The 17574-nt window shown below is 34.0% G+C and overlaps 1 protein-coding gene across 5 annotated transcripts in view; it reads right to left on the minus strand.

The window, feature by feature from the left end:
• Positions 1–17574, minus strand: part of CCSER1 (coiled-coil serine rich protein 1) — a 1309738-nt gene that overhangs the window by 715876 nt on the left and 576288 nt on the right. For all 5 annotated transcript variants that reach the window (XM_058719574.1, XM_058719575.1, XM_058719576.1 and 2 more), the window contains exon 8: positions 7018–7101. In XM_058719574.1, the coding sequence (XP_058575557.1) occupies positions 7018–7101 (84 nt within the window). The remainder of the gene's footprint in view (positions 1–7017; positions 7102–17574) is intronic.

Raw genomic sequence — 17574 nt, forward strand, 5'->3', positions numbered from 1 at the left:
CTTTTTTGGTTAGTACATTAGTTTTAAAACATTAAAACAAAACATACAAAAAAAAAGGAAACACACAATTTAAAATAAGTTCAGAACCAGCTATTAAAAGTCAGTAAAATACTTAATGTATGAACTAAAATATGCATCTTGTAGTTCTAACTCTATTTCTTTACATCTTAAATAAAAATACTGCAAATGGTTATATCAAATGACAGAACTGAAGTAACTCAAGATTCTTTCATCTTTATAACTATGCTTTCATTTCTTATTTTGAATTTATTGTTGAATACCTTAATATGTAGTACTACAGGGGTTAGAAACACAAATTGGGTTTAAAGATTCTGAACTGTTAATCTCTGTGCAAAGTTCTCCTTAACAGGAACTTCTCCCAATTAACCTTCATTTAAAAATACAATGTTATTAAGAGATGAGTAACGTGCTAACGGGAATTTTAAAAGTGTGATTAAAATGTAAACAACCTAACCTGAAGTTACTAAATTAGGATTCAGATCCATAAGAAAACAAACAAACAAACAAACAAAAACCCACATCATTCAGGGAGGAGACTTACAACTGACATTTTTTAAATTGTTGGCCTATGGTAAATGCAAAATGCTTTTAGTCGGTTTTATTATTATTTTAAGTGCTTCCCAGTCAATGCCGCTCCTCACTCATTAGATTAGAAACATGTGATGACTAAAATAACAGCTCTCACTACATTCTGACAAGTCTAAATGGTATGTGGTAAACATGAAGGCAACCACTGGAAGTAGTTCTGTTTTGCCTTCCTTTGTTTTAATGAGGGATGTATTATAGCATACTTATTTTCAGACAGTTCATAAACTTTCTGGCCGAAGTCTTATTTATAGGTCACTTGTTGAAACTTGGCTTTTAAGTAGAAATATGCTTTTAAAGAAATATACCGTAAAAAGCAGAATCTGATGCTTTCTACTCAGATGGGCTGCAAAATGAACAAAAGTTTCTAAACGAAAGAATAAAATGATAGACATTATGCAAGTTTAGAGTCATAAATTACTGACAATTCACCTTTTTTAATGTGGTTACCCATGCAAATTCATTATTGACAAAGTAATAGCCATTTAAATTACTGGTAAAACATAATATTAAATGCATAGCATGGTGTACTGATCCTAATTAGGGCAATTTAATTTTACTATTTACAGTCTTAGGTCCAACTAAAGTTATTTTTACTTTTAAGTTATCTTCAACTTCTTTAAAAATATTTTTAATCAATCCAGTGCTCGCTTCGGCAGCACATATACTAAAAATATTTTTAATCAATCCATTAATAAATGCCAAACCCAATTTCTTCAATTTCTGAAATCGTATAGGGTAAACTTTTCACCTATACTGTGAAACCATTTATAAAGTTTCTGAAGCCATTTATAAGATTAATAATCATTTAGAAGAAAGTATCCATTCTCCCCCCACCTCCCAAAACACAAGGCTACACTTCACCATCAATGTTTATGATAAATCTCTCAGATATATTTTAGGAACAAGAAGGTAATATTTACAATGTCCCTCAGTTTTATACTAGCAATAAAATTACATTGCAATCTTCAACGTGACCTTCACTTAATAGCTGAGAAAAAGAACCAAACTTTCTCATAAGTGGGAAAAATATTTATCTGTTTTATGTCACCAGTAGTCAAAGTTAAACCTAAAGTTAAAATAATTTATTTTAAATAACTTTTGTTATATTGATTCTGATTAGGTATTCTTACTTTTAGCCAATATGTTTAGACCTTTGGCCTTAACTTATACCAATGCATTAAATACCATGAAATCCCTAAATCTTTGTGCTGGTAGAAGAGTTCTATTTCTTTTTTTTTATTAAATTTTTTTTATGTTTATTCATTTTTGAAAGACAGAGAGACAGAGCACAAGCATGGGTGGGGTGGAGAGAGAGGCGGACACAGAATCTGAAGCAGGCTCCAGGCTCTGAGTTGTCAGCACAGAGCTCCACACAGGGCTCGAACTCCCGAACCGAGAGATCATGACCTGAGTCGAAGTCAGATGCTCAACCAAGAGAACCATCCAGGTGCCCCAAGAGTTCTATTTCTAATATTGAAAAAGTTAAACATACTCTACACAATAAGTACAATTTATATTTAAATATATATCCAAATATATTTAATTTATAATTAAATTAAATTAAATTAAATATCATTTAATTATTTTTAAAAAAAGACTTCCTATTGTTTCTGACTCTGAAAGTTTGTTCTTATCCATGCTTTCAATTAATATCCTTATTAACAATAATTCTCAGTGAAGTACATGTCAGTTTTTCATCTTATTTCCTACTCTGAACCAGTAATTCCTAGCAGTCTTTAGTAATAATCTTGTCCAGGTTTTTGATTTTTATTCTCAGATGTGAGTTTTTGTCAACTAGAATCTTACAGAGAATTTTGATATGCAAAAACAGTAATATCATAACTAATGTCATTAAGTGGCTGTAGTGAAAGAGTAGAATTCCATAAGACCTCTGATACCTTTACTTCCCTTTCAGACTAAATGATTGTATTCCCAAATTCATGTTGAAATCCTACCCCTTTGATGTGATGGTATTTGGGGTGGAGATTTGGGGAAGTGATTAGGATTAGACTAGGTCATAAAGGTAGGGCCTTACGGGATTGGTGCCTTTAGGATGGGATAATCCACATTGGGGATTAGGGTTTTAATTGATTAGCTTTGGGGAGGACACAATTCAACCCTAGCACTATTTTTCATCTTTCAAGTGAATAGATATTCAAAGAATTAGAGACCCTGTCATCAATACCCCATTTGAAGGAAACGTTCAGGAAAACTTTTTAAATTTTTTAACGTTTATGTATTTTTAAAAGACAGAGACAGAGCACAGTGAGGAGAAGAAAGAGAGGGAGACACAGAATCCCAAGCAGGCTCAAGGCTCTGAGCTGTCAGCATAGAGCCTGACGCAGGGCTCGAACTCATGAGTCATAAGATCATGACCTGAGCTGAAGTCGGATGCTTAACTGACTCAGCCACCCAGGCACCCTGGGAAAAGATTCTAACCAAACCATAAATGAATCAGAGACCATAGAAAAGAAAGATAAAAAATTGAGAAAACAGTAATGTGTAATAAGTCTTATACTATGCACTATAATTAGGGATTTACAAATGTAAATCACAAATATTAAAATAAATATGTTTCAAAGGAAAACCACTAAAAGAACTGAAATCACTAAAAGTCTTCAAAGCTTTGCAAATTTCATGTATGTTTCCAGGGTAGGAAACAAATAAAAACATTAAGATTTCATTTGATGGGAGAATAGTCTCAAACTTGAAAAAGGAATTTCAAATGTTTGGTTAATTCCAATTTTTGTTTGTGAAAATATTTTATAATATCAATACAAGCTATTTTGATAATTTATTATCAACATAAAAGTATTATTTGCATAGCTCATGTCACATAGGTACAGCTAGCCAGTACCCTTCACATTACCTCATAGCAATGCAGAGAAGATTTTGTTGTATTATAAAGCACTTAGAAGTAAGTGTATGAACGAATTCTTTCCTGATTACCCATAACAAAAATTCCTGCCCAAAGAGTTTGTCTTCTCCAGTTAGTTGCCCTAACACTTCTACAACCACAGGACACTCTGGTATGCTGATATTTAATATTCTCTTGTACATCATACAATACATGCAAATAATTAGCTATTGAAAAAAAAAAACCAATAAGTCTCACCAAGGTAAGTGATGCATACAAATTTCAGGGATAATAATTTAAGACATCTTGAAATTGTTGCCAAAAGTACAAACCTCTTATTTTTGTTTTTCTTCTTCTTAAAGATAAACAGGAAGGAATAAATTCAGAGTATGATTACAAAATACATCCTTATTAGAAATGCAGTTAATAATGTGGATAATTTGCCCCAAAATCAATATATAATCTAAAATCAGAATTATTAGGTTTTCTTAGCATATTTATACTTTGCAAAATCTACTAACCCAGAAAAAAAAGTGAAGTTAAACCAACATAATTCTGAAATCACAGAGTAAAAATGCTATTTAAAATGTGTATTTAGTGCCTGAAAAAAATATATATAACTATGAAATATAACCATAAACATTAACATTTTGTGCTATGAACTAAATTGTGTCCCTCCCAAATTTGTATATTAAAACCCTAATCCTAGTGTGATGGTATTTGGAAATGGGGGTCTTGGGAGATGCTTCAGTTTCAATGAGGTCATGAGGGTATATGTAGCTCTCATGATGGGTTCGTGCCCCTATAAGAAAAAAGTTAGAACTCTCCTTCTTGTCCTCTCCATGCACATGCACTTAGCAAAGGCCAGGTGAGTACAGAGTAGCCATCTGCAGCCAGGAAGAGAGCTCTCACCAGAACCCAACCATGTTAGCACCTTGATCTTGGACTTCTAGCCTCCAGGACTATGAGAAAATAAATTTTTTAAACCATACAGTATATGGCATTTTGTACAGCAGCTCTAGCAGCCTAAAATGCAATGCAAAGGACTATTTATGTAATGGTCAAAGGAGAAGCCCATCCATTCTACCGAACTTTTTTTTTCTTCATTCAAACTGGGTATCAACAGATAGACATTAAACCTATAACATACAATTTTATTGGGGACTATAATAACCCTGAAGCAATGGTTCTCAATTCGGGAAAATTTTGCCCCCAGAAGACATTTTGCAATGCTTTCTCTCTCTCCCTCTCTGTCTGCCCTTCCTCTGCTCTCTCTCTCTCGCTCCCTCAAAATAAGTAAATACATTTTTTTTAAAAAGTTGAAAAAAATCTTTTTGAGAGAGAGAGAGAGCTCATGGGAGCAGGGAGAGGGCCAGAGGGAGCAAGAGAGAGACAGCAGGCTCCCAAGTAGGCTCCACACTCAGTGCAGAATCCTGAAGTAGGGCTTGATCCCACGACCCTGGGATCATGACCAGAGCCGTAATCAAGAGTCAAAAGCTCAACCAACTGAGACACCCAGGCACTCCTCTGAAATGTTTTGAAATTCTCAAAGGTAGGTAGGTAAAGTATAAAAGTAAAGTTTAATGTCCACCTTGTCAAAATGTCACAAGTTATTTGTTATCAGGATCACAAGTGTGCTAGGACTTAATTTTTAATGCATCCAAGTGGGTTGTATAGCTTTTATGTGGTTATACCCTTCCTCTATGCTCCAAATCCAGTTTTGATGATGCCCTTTTCTTTTCAGCAACATCTCTCCTTCTTTAAGTCCTTAAATCACTTACACACTTTCCTCTTCAGCTATAGTCCTCTTTAATAAAACAAATTTTGTTTTTGGAAGTTAACATTTTCTTATTTAAATATCCAAGATGGTTATGCAAACTACATAGCATAAAAATGGAACAAAAACAAAAACAAAACTCTTGCAAGTCATTTTACTAAATCAGCCAACAGAAGACTTTCTTTCTCAGATGCAGGGGCATTACATTACTTTAAATATAATGATGTAATATTAGCTTTAGGAGTAATCATTTTCTTTCTCATTCCACTCAACAAATGAAGGTCTGATGTCTTGTATATGTTTTAAATTTAATCACAACTAATGTTAAGGGGAAAAAATGAATACTTCTTTCTGAGCTAATCCACCAAGAATAAGCATTCTGACAAAGGGAATAGATTTTCTGTTGTGTTAAAACTGATGATTATTTGCATCCATTAATATCTACATGATTTTCATTCAACTTAAATATTTTTTTGTCTACCACATAAACAAAGCTTGGTCACATAACATGTACCTCTGGAGTTATGTTAACTACAGAAATGTTTTCCTAATGTAATAAAATAAATTTACAGTAAATTTATTACTTATTTAGAAAAGGTAATTCCAAGTAACATAAGACATGTTCCTTTTGTCTGTAGTACTATTAGTATTTTAAATACTGGTTTATAGGTTTTCTAAAGCAACAATAATAAGCTCATGAGGCCAATAACCAGCATCAAGTCAATCATAACACAGTCCCAATAAAGGTCAGGTTTCAGTTAAAACATTATCTGTTGTCAAGAACCAATAAAATATGCTCTAAATCTGTCCCCTATTTCACTAATATGTTGAGAATTCTCAGAAGCTTGATGGTCTATAAAATCTGTTTTGTCATTTAATTGTATCAAATAATTAGGTAATATATCATTGTTAATGTAGTCAACTCTGACATCATCCTAAAGAATATAATTGGCTAGGATTTGTTTTTTCATCTTGATAACGAGTCAGGCTCTTTTATTGTTTAATACTTCTTCATTTTACTGGTATTATTAAGAACTTTTGATGAATTAAAATTCCTTTCTCATTCCTCTCTTTTTCATTCTTATTTTATAGATCATTTTTTATTAAATTCAGAGTAAATTTTTTTGCAAAATATTGTTAATATACATATATAAGTTGAAAACACATATTTAAGTAATGCACACTGCTGTTCTTGTTACCTACCAAATATATTTTCAGATTATGAAAGTTTAACTTAATAAATTTTGTATAATGTTGCATTTTAAAACCCCCTGAAAATATCAATAAACTTTAATATTTTGTGTAATTTTACATAATATAGATATCACATTAACAAAAATTAGGTTAATACATTTTTGGCAGCTTTATGAAAATAAAAAGTACAATCTATTTTTGTTTAAGATTTTTGAGTACTTTGCTTCATATTACATGATCATATCTCTAGGTAGAGCAGTATGAAGTTAAATCACACACTTTACAAAATAAAATATGACCTTAGTCTTTACAATTTTTGATAGATAAAACTAAAATGTCTAATCTCGGTTTAGTGATCTGTTTCTGGAATTATACAAAGTTCAGTATAGATTAGAGACCATTCTATTTTTCAGATTTTCAAATCCTCACATCTGTAAGACTATAAAATTGATAATTAATCCGATTGAAGCATTAACAGTTTATACATAATATTATTGTTAACAAAAAAGTTGTTGGAGGGTTTATAGCAAATAACCTTGCAAGGAAAGCATGTTTGTGGGCCAATATTTTTATCACTTACCAGCTCTTCCTGAAGTTGGCAAATGAGTTCATCCCGCTCTTTCAGCTGCAGCTTCAGCATTGAGCATTCATCTTTCATTATATCCTATAAAAACATCAAAGAGACAGTATAATAGGCTTAGCCATTTCACTTTGCTCTTGATAAGGAAAGTCAGCTTCACACAGTGGGAGATAATTGCATATGACTAATGAAACTCAAATTTTCTACAGTCTGGTATTTTTCATAATGTATTCTAAGTTGCAAGATAAACAAGCTAATGCATCTGAAGATATTATTCTATATAATATACACAGGTATGTTTTTTTAATCAGTCTTTTTCTTTAATATCCATTTGTCCATTTTGTTGCCTAAGACAAACCAGTGAGTCATCCTAAAGTCTTTCCTCCCATTCTTGTGCATACATAATGAGTAGAAAAATGGCTATCCTCTAAAAGAGATACTTTTACCTATAATTTGTTCCCCTGCTATAATTAAATATTAATTCCCAAACCAGTTACCAAGTTATGGTCTTTATCTTTGATGGTGTCTCTATAATACTTGTCCCTTTCACTAGAGCACTATCTTTGGGCATTTTCTTCTCACTGTGTGTGTATGCTCAGCCACAGCCTCTATGTACACAATACATACACATCCGTGGCCTATATTACTCTATGCCTATATTACTTCTAACTCTCAAATACAAATACTTAATCTAGACACATGTACCTTCCTAGCCTCAACTCATAAATAAAACCATTTACTGAGCATATACTCAGCATTGTCCCATAGACATTCGAGGGCAACATTCGTCTCATCATTTTCCTCTACCTGAAAACTTGACTTCTACTTACTTCTCACATGTTTCTATTTCCTAAAATAAGCAGGAAACTATCCTATCCTCTTAGTTTTTACTCACTCTGGCCAAATCTGATACCAAAGTCTTTAATCTCTATTTCCTTGATATTTCTTAGATGCACTCTTCTCTATCTTCATTGACTTACTCAAGGTGTCCATTGTTTCTTTCTGGCTTAATGCAGTGAATTTCTGAACCAATTTTTCTATCACCTTCCCTATCTGCTAGAGGTATTTTCCTAAATGGCAATAAATTACATCCCTTCTTATTTAATAGCTAATCACCTCTTTCAGGAAAATAAAGAAGTCAAACACTCTTTAGCATAGTATATAGTGCCTTTCGTTATCTGCTACTTGCTTATTTCTGGAGCTTCAAAGTTTTTCATTTCTAACTTTCTTAGAACCATTGATCATTCCTACAGAACTGAAATACAAAATGTTTTATGTATCCTGCTTTACCCATACACAGGTCTGGACTATAAAGTCTTCTACACATGGCACCTCTCTATTCCCCACAATATCTTCTGCTTTTAGAGACATTTCAAACATTGCTCCTTATTCCACTAGAAAGCTTCCCCTTGTTGGCTAAGACACGCCTTGAGAGTAAGGGCATGTTCCATAGCATCTAAAACATATGTCATTTCATGCAATATTAATACTTCCAGCGTTGTTTGCTTGTTCCCCAGCCTCATTGGGCTTTTTGCCTCCTCCACTTCAGCAGATAGGCTATTTCATTGGCACCAAACACTGTAACTGATGTGCAATTACTCAAATACACATTTCCTTTCCATAAAATTACCAAATAAGAAATGTTTACATTAGCGGAATTCCCATTTCTTCTGAATCCGTTAACCTTATCTGAACTGACAAGGAGGAAAACAGCTAATGGCTTAGAAAAAATAGTACTTGTTCATTCTGGTTTTCATGATGTTAATAATTTGTACTTCCTCTAAACTAAGTAATAACAAATGTATGATTTGAATTGACTAAAATCTCCTTTCATCTGCTTGCAACCAGCTTGCCTGGGAGATGCTCATTACCTCTGTACCTTTCCTTTTGCACTATGCCTATTTCTTCCCTAAATCACAGGTTTTCATGGATAGAGTTTACACACATTGTTTTTAATACATATTTTAACAGATTTTAAATATTAACGAAAAGATGGCTTAGCTTGCCTCACAGCACAAAGGTAAAAACAGCAAACTTAAGAGGAAGGTAAGAGAATAATCAAGCTTCCTAGAATCAGAGATGTAGAATCAAATTCGTGGTACTTCAACTAAGTAGTCCTGTGACTGTGCTAGTAACTTTTCTGTGGAGGTTGAAGATAACATCAGATGATAAACTACCTGATGGCAAAAACTGCATTGTATTAGTACTTACGTTCCCAAAGTCTTGCATAAGATCTCACTTAAGAAAAAGAACTCTTAACATAAAATAAAACGTTGTCATGAGTGAATTCTCCAGGAGACAAATACTGAGGTGTGGTTAAGGTTTATTTATAATAAAAGGTCCATTAGAGAGTAAACCCACATAAAAAGAAAAGAAGAATCAGACTTGGCTAGGGAGGAAGTTGGACCAAGACCCATACCTGACAAACCTCTGCCATCTAAACGAAGAGGTCCAGAGCCAAGGGTGCCTGTTAGAGGAATCCTGTGTTGAGAGAATGTAGGCAGGCTCTTGTACCACTCCCTGTTCAGTCACTGAGGGCTCATGAAGGAGAACTAAATGTCCCCAAAACTATATGGTCAACTAATCTTCAACAAAGCAGAAAAGTGTATCCAATGGAAAAAGTCTCTTCAACAAATGGTGTTGGGAAAACTGGACAGCAACTTGCAGAAGAATGAAACTGGACCAATTTCTTACACCATACACAAAAGTAAATTCAAAATGGATGAAAGACCTAAATGTGAGATAGGAAACCATCAAAATCCTAGAGGACAATACAGGCAGCAACTTCTTTGGCCTCAGTCACAGCAACTTCTTACTAGACATGTTGCCAAAGGCAAGGGAAACAAGCAAAAGTGAACTACTGGAACGTCATCAAGATAAAACCTTCTGCACAGCAAAGGAAACAATCAATGAAACTAAAAGGCAGCCTATGGAACAGGAGAAGATATCTGCAAACAACATATCTGACAAAGGGTTAGTATCCAAAATCTATAAAGAACCTACCAAACTCAACATCCATAAAACAAATAATCCAGTGAAGAAATGGGCAGAAGACATGAATAGACATTTGTCCAAAGAAGACATCCAGATGGCTAACAGACACATGAAAAGATGCTCCACATCACTCATCATCAGGGAGATACAAATCAAAACCATGATGAGATACTACCTCATACCTATCAGAATTGTTAAAAGTAACAACACAAGAAACAAGAAATGCTGGCGAGGATGTGGATAAAGGGGAGCTCTCTTACACTCTTGATGAGAATGCAAACTGGTACCAGCCACTCTGGTAAACAGTAGAGAGGTTCCTCAGAAAGCTAAACAGAACTACTCTATGACCCAGCAGTTGTACTACTAGGTATTTATCTAAAGGATACAAAAATACTGCTTCGAACAGGCACATGCACACCAATATTTATAGCAGCATTATCAACAGTAGCCAAATTATGGAAACAGTCCAAATGTCCATCAACTCATGAATGATTAAAAAAGAAGTGGTGCATATATTCAATGGAAGATTACTAAGCCATCAAAAAGAATGAAATGTTGCTATTTGCAATGACATGGATAGAGCTGGAATGTATTTTGCTAAGCAAAATAAGTCAGTCAGGGAAAGACAATACCATATGATTTCACTTACATGTGGAATTTAAGAAACAAAACAGATGAATATGGGGGACAGAAAAAAAAGAGAGAGAAGCAAACATAAGAGATTCTTAACGATGGAGAACAAACTGAGGATTGATGAACAGGAGGGGGTGGGGATGGGCTAAATGGGTGATGGGTTAAAAAGGGTACTTGTGTTGAGCACTGGGTGCTATCTATAGGAGAATAATCACTAAATTCTACTCCTTGAAACCAATATTACACTATATGTTAACTAACTAGAATTTCAATAAAAATTTGGAGAAAAATAAAAAGAGAGAACTAGATCTCAGCTGCTGTTACTCATTCATTGTCTCAGGTCATCCAGAGATGAGACTGACTTCAGCTAGAGAGCTGAGGCAGGCCCTAAAGGCAGGAGCTAACAGCCAGAGGCAGTCAGCTAACTGTAGGATTTGCACTTACTTCAGGAAGTGGTCCTTTACTGAAAGAGGATCTGGGCATCTGCCTGAATCTACTACAATTGTATTTTTTTTGTAGATTAATTATCAGTAATATTTTTGTATATTAATTGTTTTATTAATTTAAAATGGAAGATTTGTCAATATTGTGACTAATAGAATTGTAGAAAAAAATGGTTTTCCAAAAAAATGCTCACTTTATATAATTCTCAGATGTTTTTTCCCCCTGGGAAACTTTTTCAATAAGTTCACAATCTCAGAGCTTTAAATCAGATAGGTGATATCATTTGCATTTACTTATGGAATAACACATTAAATATTTATCATATGTTATCAGAAGCCAACTTTTATAAAAGCCTTCACTATGAATGACTGTGAAAATGAATCTTAGTTATCTAGACTTTCATTCTTATTTGTTATATATACATGTGCCAATATTCACATATGTATTTGCTTAACAAACAAAATAAAAAGTCCTTGAACACACCTATTCTTAGGGGAAAACTAATAGCAATATTTCCTCAATATTCTCACTGTATTTGCAAATTTGTGGAATGTATTTGGCAGGATGATCTACTGAGTTAGAAATCATATTGATTGTAGAATTAGCTGGATTTTAATATTCTTGATTTTTCAAATGAGGTTATTTCATTAACCTGTAGGCTAATGTAACCAGTTTAAGCTTGTGCTTATTTAAATGTATATTTCTCATTCATAAACTATATGCTTTAATAATTATGACATCTTCTGTTTCTCATTCAAGCATAATTAATTTTTAGGACTATAATTCAATTCATTATTTCTAAATTCAGTAATTATTTATAAATGTGGAACTCATAGTGTGGTAGATTAAAGATGGCTACAAATCATTTTTTTACTATTCCTACTGAAAGATGGAGGCCAATGCCCTCTCCTTGGATCTGGACTGGTTTTGTTGTTTGACCAATGAATACTGCTGAATTAAGTCCACATGACTTTCAAGACTAGATAAGGTCAGCTTCCAGGACTGCTCAGTTAGAATGCTCCTTTGTCAGGTTATTTCCTTGCAGAAAGAAACTAACCTAGCCATGCTAAAAAGTAAAAACACATGTACTTCTGTTAACAGCCCCCTATCAGCTTCAAAAAGACATCCAGCTTTAATTGCCAGCCATCAAAGTGAGCCATCTTGCACATCTAGCCCAGCAGAGTCTTCAGGTGACTGAAGCTCACAACCAATTGCCTAACTTAAATTACTCCCAAATTCCTGACTTGCAAAATCATAAACAAAATAAGATTATCATTTTAAGCCATTAATTTTTGGATGATTTGTTATAGATACCACAAGCACATGTGGATAAACTCTGAATTATTATAATTAGAATTAGTATAAATTATGGCTCATTATAGTTGTATAAAAATGTATGCAGCTAATTTTGAAATATTTTGTGATTTAATTTATGATTTTTGTGATTTAAAGTTATAGTTTAAATAGTGTAATTTTCACATAGCTCATTTTATGCATGAAACGAACATTTATGTCATCATTGCATAAGTTACTAGAGAATCAGACATATAGATATAAAAACAGCTTACAAATTATCTTATTCTTGTACTTTTATGTGATAAATTTGGAAAGTCACAGCCAGATACATAGATATTTGGGTAATTTGTCCCAAATTCAGTTAGCCGACTCTAGTACCATACATCCTATAATTTATTTTTGCCTAGAATTAGAATCAACTCATTGTTTTAGACTATTGTATAAACAAATTAAGTACCAAAAAATAAAAGGCAAGTAGAATCTGTAAATCACTTTGAAAATGATCTTATGCTAAAATTATAAATATAGGTTTAAAAAATCACATAATTTCTAACTCATAAACCTCACATAATTCCTCAAGTAAAATCATTAATGTAATTCTTGGCTACTAGTTACAAAAACACGTCAAAATTCGTATTGAATCATCATGACACTATTTATAGACCTCTGGTCTTCTCTCTGAAGGGCTTTATGATTTACAACTTATTTCCTAATTCTTATAAATAAAAAGGTCAAAAGATTTTTTAAAAAATAAAGGAAACAGACAACTCTATCAGAGTAAAAAAGGACAAAATGCTATGAGTAAGTGGAAAAAGAGAAGAAATAAATAGGAATATGGTAGGAGCAAACAGCAGGGTAGAGGTTAGAAAACACAAAAATGTGTAATAACCAACAATGTATTTTGCAGCTCTACCAAAATAACTGACCTCAAATGATTCTTATGTTTTTTTAAAGGATTTTAAATCATTTTTTAAAATTAATTAATTTGGGGGGGGAGTGTGTGTGTGTGTGTGTGTGCCCATTCACAGGGGAGGGGGGCAGAGAGGGAGAGAGAGAGAATCCCAAGTAGGCTCCTTGCTGTCAGCACAGAGCTTCATATAGGTCCTGAACCCACAAGCTGTGAGACTATGACCTTAGCTGAAATCCAGAGTCAGACACTAACCGACTGAGCCACCCAAGTGCCCCTGATTCTTGGGTTAACTGAGTTCTAAAGCAGCATACTACCTGTAACATCTGAATAACTAGTGAAATAAAGCAGTGTAGGTACATAATCATCTAAACAGGACCGTAAGAGGAACTGTTTTTAAATACTGAAAACAAAGTGAGGTGACCAACTCTTGGTTTCAGCTCAAGTCATGATCTCACAGTTTGAGTTCAGGCCCCACATCAGGCTCTGTGCTGGGAGCATGGAGCCTACTTGGGATTGTCTCTCTCCCTCTCTCTCTGCCCCTCCCCTGCTCATGCTGTGTCCATCTCCCTCTAATAAACAAATAAATAAATAAATAAAGCCAATAAAAACACCACTCTAATTTTTTATTATTTAGTTTAAAATATACCAAAACATTGGTTTGTGAGCATAAGTCATTCCAGAAACAATCTTATAATCTAAAGCACTTTGAAGCAAATTTCAAGAACCATTGGCTCAGTTGTGATCATGTGACATTTAGTGTCATGTACTACTCCTATTGTAAGACATTGCTCATTTATCAAGTAAAAATTTATTAGAAATGTTGGCTTGTCGTGCAGAACACTCACCAAACAAGTTACTCGAAATCTAAGGTTTTACCATAATTGAAAAAAATCATAAATCATTTCAGTATCAATAATTGCTAAATGATGAAAAAGTTTGTTTTTACATTCAGTTGAAAAGATTCTAGATTTGACTTTATACAGTCACTTAAGAGATGAACTAACATTTCATTGATTTATAGTTTTTTTTCTAAATATTGTTTTCATAGAAATATAAAAATAGAAAAGGCATAGTAGGTGTTCAAAGTGAATATCTTAGAAATGTATTTTTTAGCATATACAAATCAGGAAACAGCATTATCCATTGACACAGTGGTATATTGGCTGTGATTTTCAAGCAATCAAAGAAAAGGCTCCTTGGATATTGGCATAATCTTTTCATTTGGAAGTCTACTCTTAGGAAATCTTAAGATTTCCTAATGATCTTTATCACTCAAAAAATAATGATGACTATATCTGATATTTGTATAGGGGCTTTATAACTTGTAAAACACTTTAATTTACAGAATTTCTTTTTGCTATCAGAATATTTCTTGACCAGTTATTAGACAAAAACCATACATTTCTATGATAAGTAAGGGCTTTAGGCATAAAAATGAAGCAGAAAAAGCAATTGCAGCAAAGGTCAAACAAAAGGAAACCATTAATAATAATACTAAGACCCTTAAGCTGTGCTCAATAACCTCTCAACAAAATTCATTGTAATCCTACATTTTTTGGAATCCTTAAAAAATTAGACTCACTGAGAAATGTGCTGAGATGTTAAAATAGTTCTATGAGACAATGGGCTTGTCATTTCTAAGTTCTTATAGTCCTATTAGGTTCACTTTCTTGCATTAATTACAGCCCATTGACAAGTCCTTGAGACAGGCAGAGTGGACTTCCTCTAGGAACTCAGCTGCCTCCAGGATGAGACTTTGCTAAGGGCAAAAGGCAATCTTAGCTTAACATTATCCCAACCTTCCAGGATTCTGTAAGTCTACTTTAACATATAAAAATTCCTTTGGAAACCTCCTTTATCTCTACCAGCCAAATATATGTTAGCAATCATCCTCCAAGCATATGGCCCACTAATATACATCTGAATGGTCTCCTGACTAAAGTTTTATTAAACAATAATAAATTATCTTTTCCTAACAATCTAGCCTCCTCAAGGGTCCTGGAAACCTTGCTTCGAAAATTGCTTACAGACTTAAGCTACCCTCACCCCCTCCCAACTTAAAAGTATATAATTGGGGCACCTGGGTGGCTCAGTGGGTTGAGTGTCTGACTTCGGCTCAGGTCATGATCTCATGGTTCCTGAGTTTGAGCCCCTCATTGGGCTCTGTGCCAACAGCTCGGAGCCTGGAGCCTGCTTCAGATTCTGTCTCCCTCTCTCTCTGCCCCTCCTCCACTCACCCTCTGTCTTTCTCTGTCTCTCAAAAATAAATAAACATTAAAAAAATTTTTTTTAAGTATATAATCAGTCACCAGTGAAATCCTAGTGCAGCTCTTTCACCCACAATTCCTGTCCTTGTGCTTTAACAAAACCACTTTTTGCAACAAAAACATCTCAATAATTCTTTCTTGACCATTTGGTCTGAACCCCAACATTTCCACATCAATGATCCTTATAAAAACTATTCAAAGTTTTCACTATTTTGCTATTTGTTTCATCCAGGAAATTTTTGATTAAAAGTAAAATTAAAAACAAACATTTGTGTTTCATTTTCTAAAGACTTCTTAAAGTGATTGTATTTTGTAGGCATAAAGATAAAAAAAAAAAAAGTTTCCTAGCATCGTAGAATAAGTTAGTAGGCATGACCAATTAGTTTCCTGATCTGCTAAATCCGTGGATTTCATCAAAATCAATTATGAACTATACTTAAGACATAAATAAATGTCTTATAAACTCATCAGCAATCATCTTCTCAAAAAAGAAAGCCAACAAGTGGTAAAGTAATATTAATTTATATTGCCCCATTGAACTTGCTTGATACAAAATTCTTGGGGGAAAAATATGCTTAAGAGATCTTAAGATTTTCTGATATCAGCATTTTTTTTCCCTCACAGAAGACAGACATAATTGTTACATTATACCTGTATTTTTTAAATAAGGTAGGTGATTGTGACCCTTCCCACAATGCAGACTTTACAAGAAAGAAAACTGAAATGGGTTAGAAATATGCTGTTAAACATTCCTGTTATGAAGTCACACTTGCTTCCTTTTCATGTTTTAAATAAGAAATAGGGAACCTCTTATCCCTGAACATCCTGAATGAAGTAAAAGAATTACGTTTGAACACAACTATAAGCTTAGTTTCTGAGAAGGAAAAGTAATCAAAGACAGCAAACACATGCCATTCCCCACCTAGAAGTGTCTAACAAAGTTGTGTTATTTTTGTTTTGTTTAAATGCTATCCTGACCCAGTTTTGAGGCTTTGATTAGAGGACATTTAGTTAGATACCCTTCTTGAACAACTAATTAAGTCCACATTCCAAATACTTCTCTTATTGGGCCCTCACATTTCAGGGTCATTACATACCAGCCCTACCGAATGAGGTACCAGGTAACTAGGGATAGCCTCTGGGGCCTCTTTCCCCAGAGTTCCTGAAATTATTGAAATTAACCAATCCTCAGAGAGCCCTAGAAATCTAGCTAACCCCATGCTGTTTGCCATACATAAATTGCCCCCTACAGCTGAAGTTTGCTGTTACTCTGCAGCCCGAGGGCAACTTCCTGCATGGTCCTGTTTAGAGGCCTTCTCTCCTTGGGAAGTGTAAGTAATGGAGATCTGCATTTCAGGACTGTCAGTGTGTGGTGTCTCTCCATTAAAAGAATCTTTAAATCTCATAAAACACAGTGCCTGCAGGGCATGCTGCAGGTAGTGGGCACCATTCTGCCATTCTCCCACGATAAAGGAACTGAGCCAGCTCCTGGGCCCTGGTCATTTATATGCCCTTCAGACAGAGAGGAAGGGCAGTGGGAATAAAATAAATATATTATATCCTGCTTTATAGAGTGCTGAATTGTGACAATAATGAAGAATACAGAGTAAGTAATGTTTTAGGATGTTTTTCAAGGATTCTAGCAGACTTGTAGAAGTCTGGGGAGGAGAAAAAGCAGAAAGCTAGGAATTGTGCATAATGTGACTCAATTTAAGCAGTGGTTTCAGGCAGTCTGGGAGGTCAGGAAATTAAGTTGCAAAAAAGCAATGAATATTAGCTGATGCTACAGATCACAGCTACAAAATATAAATCCGTATTGGACAGTAAAGAAAGGAAATAAGGTCATGCTTTGTTCTTTTTTAGAGCACTAATGGATAGCAACAGCATACACAGTGGTATCTTCAAATACTCATTATATGTACATTGTAAAACAGGAATCTTTGAAGATGGCATATACATGAATTTGGAATAAGTAGCTTTTCAATTTATGAAATAGATATACTTTTGAATGCC

Source organism: Neofelis nebulosa, chromosome 3 (assembly GCF_028018385.1).
Source record: "Neofelis nebulosa isolate mNeoNeb1 chromosome 3, mNeoNeb1.pri, whole genome shotgun sequence".
Classification (NCBI taxonomy): Eukaryota; Metazoa; Chordata; class Mammalia; order Carnivora; family Felidae; genus Neofelis; species Neofelis nebulosa.